The sequence below is a fragment of the Sinocyclocheilus grahami genome, unplaced genomic scaffold (assembly GCF_001515645.1).
Source record: "Sinocyclocheilus grahami isolate Dianchi unplaced genomic scaffold, SAMN03320097.WGS_v1.1 scaffold10.1, whole genome shotgun sequence".
NCBI lineage: Eukaryota > Metazoa > Chordata > Actinopteri > Cypriniformes > Cyprinidae > Sinocyclocheilus > Sinocyclocheilus grahami.
In genome coordinates, this window is record NW_015505189.1 from 2,452,660 (window position 1) to 2,463,446 (window position 10,787).

The 10,787-nt window shown below is 35.0% G+C and overlaps 1 protein-coding gene and 1 long non-coding RNA gene across 6 annotated transcripts in view; one reads left to right on the forward strand and one right to left on the reverse strand.

Annotated features, from left to right (window-relative positions):
* Positions 1-5,002, forward strand: part of LOC107593564 (phospholipid scramblase 2-like) — an 8,901-nt gene extending 3,899 nt beyond the window's left edge. For 3 of the 5 annotated variants that reach the window (XM_016283366.1, XM_016283334.1, XM_016283358.1), the window contains 7 exons: positions 674-883; positions 1,120-1,184; positions 1,642-1,684; positions 2,294-2,514; positions 3,369-3,530; positions 3,684-3,848; positions 4,230-5,002. In XM_016283366.1, the coding sequence (XP_016138852.1) occupies positions 674-883; positions 1,120-1,184; positions 1,642-1,684; positions 2,294-2,514; positions 3,369-3,530; positions 3,684-3,848; positions 4,230-4,289 (926 nt within the window). In that variant the 3' untranslated portion in view covers positions 4,290-5,002. The remainder of the gene's footprint in view (positions 1-673; positions 884-1,119; positions 1,185-1,641; positions 1,685-2,293; positions 2,515-3,368; positions 3,531-3,683; positions 3,849-4,229) is intronic. The other 2 variants (XM_016283351.1, XM_016283343.1) reach the window with 2 other exon arrangements.
* LOC107593594 (uncharacterized) lies at positions 3,072-10,373 on the reverse strand. The gene is made up of 3 exons (XR_001610102.1): positions 10,300-10,373; positions 3,910-3,915; positions 3,072-3,082 (listed from the first exon to the last, which is right to left on the reverse strand). It is a non-coding gene; the product is annotated as an uncharacterized lncRNA (long non-coding RNA).
* Between the last annotated feature and the right edge of the window lie 414 nt (positions 10,374-10,787).

Below are 10,787 nucleotides of genomic sequence, written 5' to 3' on the forward strand. Positions count from 1 at the left end.
ATATATATATATATATATATATATATATATATATATATATATATATATATATATATATATATATATATATATATTAGTTTATTATCCAGATATTACATATTTGTCCTAATTGCTGAGACTAATGCTTAATTTTCATCTATATGTCTGGTTGTTGCAGAGTAAATAGCTGATGTAAAATAGAGAAGATGCTAAATATTTAAATACAATGACACGCATTGTTCATGATGACGTTATACTGTAGATGACTACTACAAATAGTCAATATTGTTACAATTAATTATTTATGACCCCTTCTGGTTATTGGTGGCTATTTTCATATATTTTTCCTTTGGAATGCCTCACATGTATGCTGCGGTCTAAAATAGATCCATACCACAGAACATGGAAGGCCTGTATGAACCATATCAAACCTGGCATCTCTTATTTTACAAGATGTCCTTAACATACATGCATATAATTCTGTGTGTCTGTATTTATTGATTAAAAGAAAATAAATCAAGTCAGTTGTTCCAGTCATTTCATTATCTACTGCATACCAACTCCACGCCACGTTCCCTTCAGATTTATTTTTACAACATTGCCTAATATGTCTCATCAGAGTAAAGCTAAAGAAGCATTTTATTAAGATTATATTTGTTTTCTTTCTTTGCGTATTAAAATTGTTTTATACCAGGCTACCCATCTCCACACCAGCCTCCTTATCCCATGCCCCAGCCGGGCGGTCACTCCATGCCCCCCTATCCCATGGGAGGTTATGGAGAACCTGGACAGGCGGCACCACCTGCAGGGTTCCAAGTGGGATACCAGCCAGTTCCAGATCAGCCAGTCATGTATCAGCCTGGTCCAGTTAGTCCAGCATCTCACCATGGCCAGCCATATGGAGGTAAGCATGTCTAAATTTAGTCTTAATTGACAAAAAATGTTGGTAAGTAAATGGTGAACAATAGGTAAGTGGGCAAAGTGACCACACAGACCAAAGATGAAAGAAATATTCTAAAAGATTCATTCTAATAATCATTAATAGTATAAAAACAATGCAAAAGAAGTTTGAGTGTTGTTGCATAATGCATGCTGACTAATGATGGTGTGCCTCATGAACTTCCTCACAACCTTCTCTAGCACCTGTAGCTGCACCAGTCTCAGTGCCTGCTGGAGTACCACCTGGTCTGGAGTACCTCACTCAGGTTGGCCTTGTCATTTAGTACATTCAATGTCAGATAGTCAGAAAGTTCATATTTACAAGTTGAATGCACATGAACACTACTGCAAAGTCGTGATTGTGAGGGGAATCTTTGGATGGTAAATTTGCCTGTACTTTTTTTATTATTATTTTTTTTTTAATTCACAATAAAACTAGCTAAATTGCATTTACAAAATATGATGAGTGTACAAACATGATAAAAATAACATTTCAGTTTACAGCACCTTCATAAATTGAGTATAAACATTGCTGTGTGTTTTGTACAAATGTGATTAGAGAATCTCTGATTTTAACACACCTGACGTCGTAATGACGACTTCCCAAGTTGTTAATATGATCTTCCCAGGAAGAGTTGAACGCCCTAGTTCTCTCTGACATTTACTTTACTTATTAGTGTGCCTAGTATAAGTCTTGTTACTAGTGTACTCTTTTCATTTCAGATTGATCAGATCCTTATTCATCAGAAAGTGGAGTTGTTAGAGGGTGAGTCTTCTTCTGTATTATGTGAATGCGGTTGAAGCTGTTTACTATATCATTTGAGTGCATTAAAGCAAAGCTTGTCTGTTACATTTTGTGTGTTATCTTTATTTTAAGCCTGAGACAATTTTATTCACTATTACTTTTTTGCTACTTTTACTTTAATTCAGACACTCGAAGACATTAATAAACTCCAAGAAATTAGCCCCAATGTTGGAAAAATACATTTCTATCAATTTTCCAATCGATTGGGCCAGATTGTTTTTACCCACTGCAGAATAGGTCATTCCAGGATGACACAAGTTTTTAATGCTAGACGATCCTCTAACATGTTCTCTCTGCCAAAAGCCTTTATCCCTGAAGCATGTTTTATTAGATTGTGCTGGTTTTAACACTGAGAGAACTTTTTTTATTGTTAACTCTTTTGAAGAGATTTTTAACAAGTTAAGCCAAATACAGTTTTTAGCGAAAATAAATAGTAAAAACCTGATATAATTTAGCCATAATTTTTTCTTGCCATGAAAATAGCCACAGAAGCTGGCATGGCATTAAACACAAACAAACACTCAAAGACTCCTAGTTTAATTTCTCTGCATACTTTTTGGTCCTATACAGCAATAATTGGCTTTGAGACCAACAACCAGTATGAGATCAAGAATAGCCTCGGTCAAAAGATTTATTCTGCCAAAGAGAAAAATGACTGCTGCACACGCAACTGCTGTGGAGCCCTGCGCAGCTTTGACATGAAGATCAAAGACAACGCCGATCGAGAGGTCATACGACTGATCCGACCTTTCCGCTGTGTCTCCTGTTGGTGCCCCTGCTGCCTGCAAGAGGTATAATGGACAAGTCATATCAAAGCTTTGCATTTAATTATGTTAGTTACGTGAAGTCTTGTTGGTTTTCATTTAGTGACTCTTCTAAAGCTGTGGTTCTCAATTCCAGTCCTGGTGACCCACTACTCTGCACATTTTGTATGTCTCTCTTATCTAATGCACTCAGTTCAGTTCATGGATCTCTCCTAATGAGCTGATGATCTGAATCACCGATTCAGAATCAGGTGTGTTAAATAAGGGAGAAATGCAAAATGTGCAGAGCAGGGGGTCCCCACCCCAGGACTGGAATTGAGAACCAGTGATCTAAAGAACATGTCGTGTGACCTACTATTGACATTAATGTGTGTGAAGAGTTATAAATGGCATAGAGTCAGTATGGACGTAGGACTCTATGCCACTCTGTCTTTGCATTATGATGCATTCAATTGATCAAAAGAAACCATAAAAACATTTATAATGTAACAAATGACTTCTATTTTAAATAAATGCTGTTCTTTTGAACTTTCTATTCATAAAAGAATCCTGAAAAAAATGTATCATGGTTTCCAAAAAACATTAAGCAGCACAACTGTTTACACAACATTTAATAATAAAAGTTTCTTGAGCACCAAATCAGCATATTAGGATGATTTCTGAAGGATCGTGTGACACCGAAAACTGGAGTAATCGCTGCTAGAAATTCAGCTTACATCAGAGGAATAAATTACATTTGAATTTATTCCACTGAACAGTAATTTATTCCTTTTGAACATTTTCTATGTATGCACATATAGCTGCTAGCTTAAAAATCAATTTGGGCATTGCTGTGTATTTCTAATTCACTATGACAATAAATGCCTATATTTCGTCTTCAGATGGAGGTACAGGCCCCCCCAGGAACGACTGTAGGGTATGTGAAGCAGGACTGGCACCCCTGTTATCCGAAATTCTCCATCCAGGGGCCAAACAAGGAGACTGTGATGAAGCTCGAGGGGCCCTGCTTGGCATGTAACTGCTGTGGTGATGTGAACTTCGAGGTGACTTGTTAGAATTGGATTGAAAGTGATTGTTGTTGACATGTTGTTGCCTTGTTAATATACAAATTCGAAGGTAAACATTATAGTGACACCAAGCTAAATAATTTTGAAATTGGTAGGTTTCTAACCATAAATTTGTATTTCTTTCTTTAGCTCAAAGGCAAAGACGGTACTGGGAAGCCTATCGGTCAAATTAGTAAGCAGTGGAGCGGCCTGTTAAAGGAAGTCTTTACTGACACTGACAACTTTGGCATCCAGTTTCCAGTGGACATGGATGTGAAGATGAAGGCTGTACTTATGGGCGCTTGCTTCCTTATTGTGAGTATTAAGCTAATGACACGTTTAATGATCCACAATAGTCTTCTAACCATTATGCAACCACAACCTATAAATACATAAATTCTCTCTTGGATATAAATGTGTAGTCGGTAGAATGTCTGTTGGAGGATCATAAAAATAAAGTGTTATAGCACTTCAAATAAACCAGACATTAAGCAGACAGTCTGCTAATACTCTAATAACTGGTAGTAGAAATGTAGTTGCAAAGTTACTTATAGTTAGTAGAATGTCTAAAGTGAACTATCGGATTAAAATGTTATTAAATATTGTAATACAACAGAAATCGCATGCACTACAACATATTATTCCCCAAGATTCTGTTCTGACTCTTTGTTCTTTGTTCTCTTTTTCTTTTCATAGGATTTCATGTTCTTTGAAAAAGTTGGAGACACAAACCAGCGCAATACTGTATTCTCTTAGAGCTCCTGCTAAGTTACTTGTTAAGTGACATATTTTCAACTAACTCGCATCATCTTTCAAGTCTTTTTTTTAAACGGATGAAATTCTCACATTCTGTGGACACCCTCTGAGTCTGGACTTTCTTTATTTCCTGCATTTTCTTAGGTAACCAACGCCATATACAGCTGGCACTGCAGTGAAACCAAGGGACATGTTCAAGGTCATTTTATAGTGTTCATGTGACCAGCAATATTTACAATGGCAGGCAAGGTATCATGAGTAACTGTTCACTGGTGCCTTTTAAACAATCACAGCCTACAATAATTACAAATTACTTGTTACAATAGTACAAGCAACTAACATTTATATGTTTTTGTTACTTTGTAGAAATAAACTAACATGCAACGTTACACGTTTTTCTAGACTTATCTCATGCATAAAGTATATTTTTTCAGTCTTTTAGAAGGAAATTCAGTTTTATTGTGCTCAACGCAACGCATTTTAGTTAAAACAGTGGTTCTTAATTCCAATCCTCGAGTATCACCGCTCTACACATTTTGTATGTATCTCTTATCACTTCAGACGTTTGTTGTATTCGAGTGTAAGTGCCCTGCGAAGTGGACATCACCGGATATTCCGCCATGGTTCTAGTTCGAAGGGAGCGTATATTCCATTCAAAGGGCATTAAAGTGTGCAAGACGTAAATTTAAATTGTATTTATTTACAGAGGTATATTATGTCACACTTCTCTAGTAAGTTTCGGCTCTGTGTGAAGACGCTGCAGGCCGTGGTGTAGCGCAAATCCGTGAATGAACGTTCCGAAGTGAAGTAAACTTCGGATTTCCCCTGCTCGGGCAGTACGGACCAATGAAGACCGTGTAGGGACTATGTCAATCGGACCACAGTTCATGTATGGAGCGCTCTTTTTTTTACGAGCTGGTCTTAATCAGGAGTGTTAAATAAGAGAGACATGCAAAATATGCAGAGCGGTGGTACGCAAGGACTGGAATTGAGAACCACCGAGTTAAAACATACGGATGTTCGTGCAGCCAAGTAATGCACGATGGTGGGGGTTGCATGCAAGTTACTGACTGACAACAGGTGGGAAAAAAGGAAAAAACAAGCAAGTAGTTGCATGGTTTTCTGTGTGTATAGACCAGTGACATAATATGGGTTTAATGGCAATTTGTTACTTGTGTATATATCTTCTTTTTTTTTTTTTTTGGTCCGTGTGTGAAGAAAGTGTCCTACAGGGGGCGCTTTTCAGCTTATAAAAGCCAGCCTCTAATTTAGGCACTCTTTTAATTCTTAGGATGGTGTTAATTATTTAATATTTGCCAATTAAATCCATGAGTATCATGGAAATTCAGGAAACATTTTCAAAAAGTCCTATGGATAGACTTTAATATCCCTGTCCTCGTAAAAAAAAAGATAAGTCTGTTGGAACATACCACATGACAATTATTTTCTGGTTGGTTGGTTATATAGAGACTGTCCTAGTATCAATAAGAGAATATATATGTTACGTTATAAAAAATATACAGACCGAGGAGTGTTCAAACTTTTTTGTTTTATGTATGTTTTGGTCACTATGTATTTTAAACTTTTATATACATTTCCCGCATTTATACACCGCAAATTAAAGTTGCTCTCTATCACTAACAGGGTGAATTCTAACAATAATAGAAAAAAATAGAGATCAATTTAAATTGTGTACACATTCATTTTGTTAGTCAAATTCAATATCCCAGTTGCTAATTACTAAACTGACCGTGTTCTCGGATCGACCCACACTGTAAAAAAAATCCGTAAAATTTATGGTAAAAGCTGTGGTTGCCGGAATTTTACAGTAAAAAATATGGTAGCAACATTTTAGGTTTTATGGTTTTAACTTAAATTTACAGTTAAATACCGTAATTTCATTAACCAATATAATGTTAATATACCAACCTATTGAAGTACTGAAATCTGTTTTGTACCTTTGTAATACACTGATAACCATCAAATGCAGGTGGTGATGAGAAAGTCACATGATGAACCAAAGCCCATCACAAGCAGCTTTTAAATAATAACACATATAGAAGATGCACAGTGTCGTTTACACAGACACTAAACACCATCATGGTAACACACATGAAACTGAAATAATGCAATAAACATTCATTTAACAACATTAGGTGTAACACACAACCCTAATATACAAAACCTATAAGAAAAAGCTAAGAAGAAACAGTTATTTCAATAAAAAAACATCAAATTTGAAATGTAATGCAGGGAATTCTGGGAATGTCAATTTACGGTTATTCACTGTAAATTATATGAAAAATAATTATATTTTCACTTCCAAAAATGGTATACTACCGTAAAATTACATGTAATGTCCAATACAGTTTTTCACCGTATATAGTAGGGGAATTTACCGTTAACCATTTAACAGGTTTTTACTGTAGCATTTTTACAGTCTTTTACCGTTAAATTCACGGTCATTTTTTTACAGTGCATGCATAATCAATATATATACTTGCATATGTGTCTTCTTGTGTATGTGTTTGTTTATGCAATATTAGTATAACATTATACATAATAAATGTACAATATTATGTTGGTGGTTTGTGTGATTATTTTACTGCATCTATTGTTGCAAAACCCCTAATATGCAGCCAAATGAAGAACTTCAGATGTAGACTTAAGCTAAAATAACCATCATTTGCAATTTTACAGTGCCTAAAGAACAATAAGATCAATAATGTCTGTCACTCTTTTTAAGCAAAATAAGGAAAGGTGCATTAACTTAAAATGTACACTCAAATGGCTTGCCTTAATACGCACACATGCAGATTAGTATTTACAATAGACATTTCAACAACCCAGGTTTTTTTTCTGGTTAATTTGAACATAATTCACATTAAATCATGCTTGGAAATTTAACAATAGCTAACAGTGATGTCAACAAGATGCACTTGTTTCTGTTTCTCTACAACCGCTTTCCCGGGTTCATATTTCACAGGATTATCACAAAAACGTATTAGATAAATCATTCAGTCATTTTTGGGGTATCCAATGTGACCAAAATCAATTTAGATCAGATCAAGATTTTACAGCAACACTTTATATAACATCACATAATAAATTACATCAAAATAAGACATGCAGACAGACTGACAGACATTAAAATTGTGGTGCTTTGTAGGTATGTTAAAGTCTCCTGGGTCACATTTTTTCTGCTAGATAGTGAGGTATGTGTAATATGATCTTTTAAAAAGAAGTGGTACACCTTTCTCAGGTTGTTAATTTAAATATGTAAGAAAAGAGGAGGAGATACTATGAAAACAGAAACCATAAATACATGTATGGGATAACGCCACAAGCACATGTATCTCCATATGTTAAACAGAAGAAAATCCCCAAATCTTATTGATCCCTGTATCCAGACAATCATTCCAACACCAAGGAAGTTCTCTACAGAACATCCCTTTTGTGGACATCCCAAGAGGTAAGACTTTGTTCAGAGTTTTGACGGGTAAGTGATAAATTACCTTTGGTCTTTGTAGTTGTCGGAAAAACATTTTTGTGTACAACTTAAATAAAATTAATTTACTTTCCTCCATCACCATAGTGGCTCTGCTGCTTCTCTAACAAAAGGTCTTCAACATCTCAGTACCAGGTACTGAAGTTTTATTTGCTTAAAATAATTCTAGTAATTTAAATTACCTCCATTTATTCAGTTAACAATCACAGTTTTACTGTGCTAGTTTTTTCTCTGTAGCAGGTGATACACATCATGTTGCTAGGTGATTTATCTCATATAGTGATTTGTCTTGTTTCAATCGCCAAGATTTTTTTTTTTTTTTCAATTAAAAAATTTAAGTCAAGAAGATGAAGGAATAGAATGTGCAATAACATGTTTGACCACATTCTACAGTATAGAATGTTTGCAACAAGTTATGAGTGTTTTTTTTTGTCTGTCGACTGTCTGTCTTGTGCTTTATTTTTCTTGTTTTCTTTGCTGTATGCGTGCGTCACTGAATAAGTATCACCTTTTAACCAACAAGTTCAACATCAATCAGAAAAGGCATTGATCCTAAAAGTATGCTGTATGACAGCTTTGTTGAATGAACAGACAAAATGAAAGTGGTTATTCAATGAAAATCTTAAGGCTCACTTTGGCATCTCTTGCACAATCGTGCATATTGTAAAGATGGATAGGATCTGAAAGCCAAAGATGTCTGGTCATTCAGTGATTCAGACTGCAAGAAAATCCATACCAGAGTGACTCAGTTTTATTGAAAATAAACCAGACTGTCCACCAAAACCAACTGAAAACCAACATCCAAATCTCATACCTCAACCAGAAGGTCCTGCACCGGCTCCTCCAGTCACAGAACTTCAGTCAGTGAATCAACCGCCTCCAGTTCAGCCAGTCATGAATCAGTCTGATCCAAGTAATCCTGCACATGACCAGGTTCAGCCACATGGAGGTAAACATACAATAAATGTACATTTTCAGAAGATGGAAGGAAATTAAACTCAGCAACATGACAGTTAGGCTGTACTAAATCCACTTACATACACATATAAATCCAAATTGTGGCTCAAATTGATTTTTTAAATTCACTATACTAACTAGAAAGTTTTTCACCTTTCATTTAGGTCCTGATCCAGCTTCTCCACCTGCTGGGCTTCAGCCAGTGAATCAGTCACCTCCAGTTCAGCCAGTCATGTCTGCTCCAATTAATGCAGTGCCACAACTGATTCTGCCTTATAAAGGTAAGCGTAGAATAAATGTATATATCTGAGTGTTACATAACATTTAGATGTTCAAATGTTTAACTAAAAGGTTCTATTTTTCAAAATAGACAATAAATGTTAATATTTTCAAATACAATACACATCACATCAATACAAATAGTGCCACATAAAGAAGAAATGTTATGTTACTGTACTATCTAGATTCTTTAAACTTTCAAGGCTTTTACTTTCACTCTCCATTGTTTTTTCTTAAACTAGGCTATCCAGTCCAAAGCTACCCTCCTAATGCCATACCTCAGACAGCAGGACCTGGACCGGTTCCTCCAGCTACAGGGCTCCAGTCACAGAATCAACCACTTCCAGTGCAGACAGTCTTGAATCAGTCTGATCCAAGTACTCAAGCACCTCACCAGGTTCAGTCATATACAGGTACACATAGAATAAATGTATGTTTGAGAAGGTAGTAATATTTAAATATTCAAAGATTATACATTTTTTTAAATATTATTGGAATGTCATAATGAAATTAACTACACTGTAAAAAAAAATCCGTAAAATTTACGGTAAAAAAACGGCAGCTGTAGTTGCCGGAATTTTACCGTAAAAAATACAGTAGTAATGTTTTGGGTTTTAACTTAAATTTACATTTAAATACCGTAATTTCATTAACTGATATAATGTTAATATACCAACCTATTGAAGTACTAAAATCTGTTTTGCACCTTTGTAATACACTAATAACCACCAAATGCAGATGGTGATGAGAAAGTCATATGATGAACCAAAGCCCATCACAAGCAGCTTTTAGTTAATAACATATATAGAAGGTGCACAGTGTCATTCACACAGACACTAAACACCAACATGGTAACACATATGAAACTGAAATAATGCAATAAACATTCATTTAACAACATTAGGTGTAACACACAACCCTATTATACAAAACTCATAAGAAAAAACTAAGAAGAAACAGTTATTTCAACAAAAAAAAACATCAAATTTAAAATGTAATGCAGGGAATTCTGGGAATGTCAATTTACGGTTATTCACTGTAAATTATACATTTTTTTCCACTTCCAAAAATGGTATACTACCGTAAAATTAATGCCCAATACATGTAATGTCCAATACAGATTTTCACCATATGTAGTAGGGGAATTTACCGTTAACCATTTAACAGGTTTTTACTGTAGCATTTTTACAGTCTTTTACCGTTAAATTCACGGTAATTTAGATTATTAAAACTAAAATGTTCATGGTTTTCATACTTTCACTCAACCCAACTCAAACTTTATTTATAAAGCACTTTCAACAGCACGACTGGAACCAAAGAGCTGTACAGAGAAAGATAAGAGAAAAAATTATGTAAAAACAAATGAAAAATAATAATAGTAAAATAAAAGGGAAAAAATAAATAATAATAATAATTAATACCAACAAATAACATACACAGCTAAAAAGCATTGTCAAAAGCTAGAGAAAACAAATGAGTTTTAAGAGCACTCTGAAAAACACCCAAAGTTGGAGAAAATCTAATAGACAGAGGAAGGGCATTCCAGCCCCTAGGAGCTCCCAAAAGCATGAACAACCTTCTCCAATCTTCAAAAGATAGGATGGACTTCAACTTAGATATTGACCTTAGATGGGAAAAAATGCTATTTTTAACAACAGCATTAATTTGTCGGTCAAATTTGAGCTAAGAGTCAAAGATGACACCAAGGTTTTTTACACAGGACAGTTTCTTCCCAGGAAACTGCCCCAGGCAGT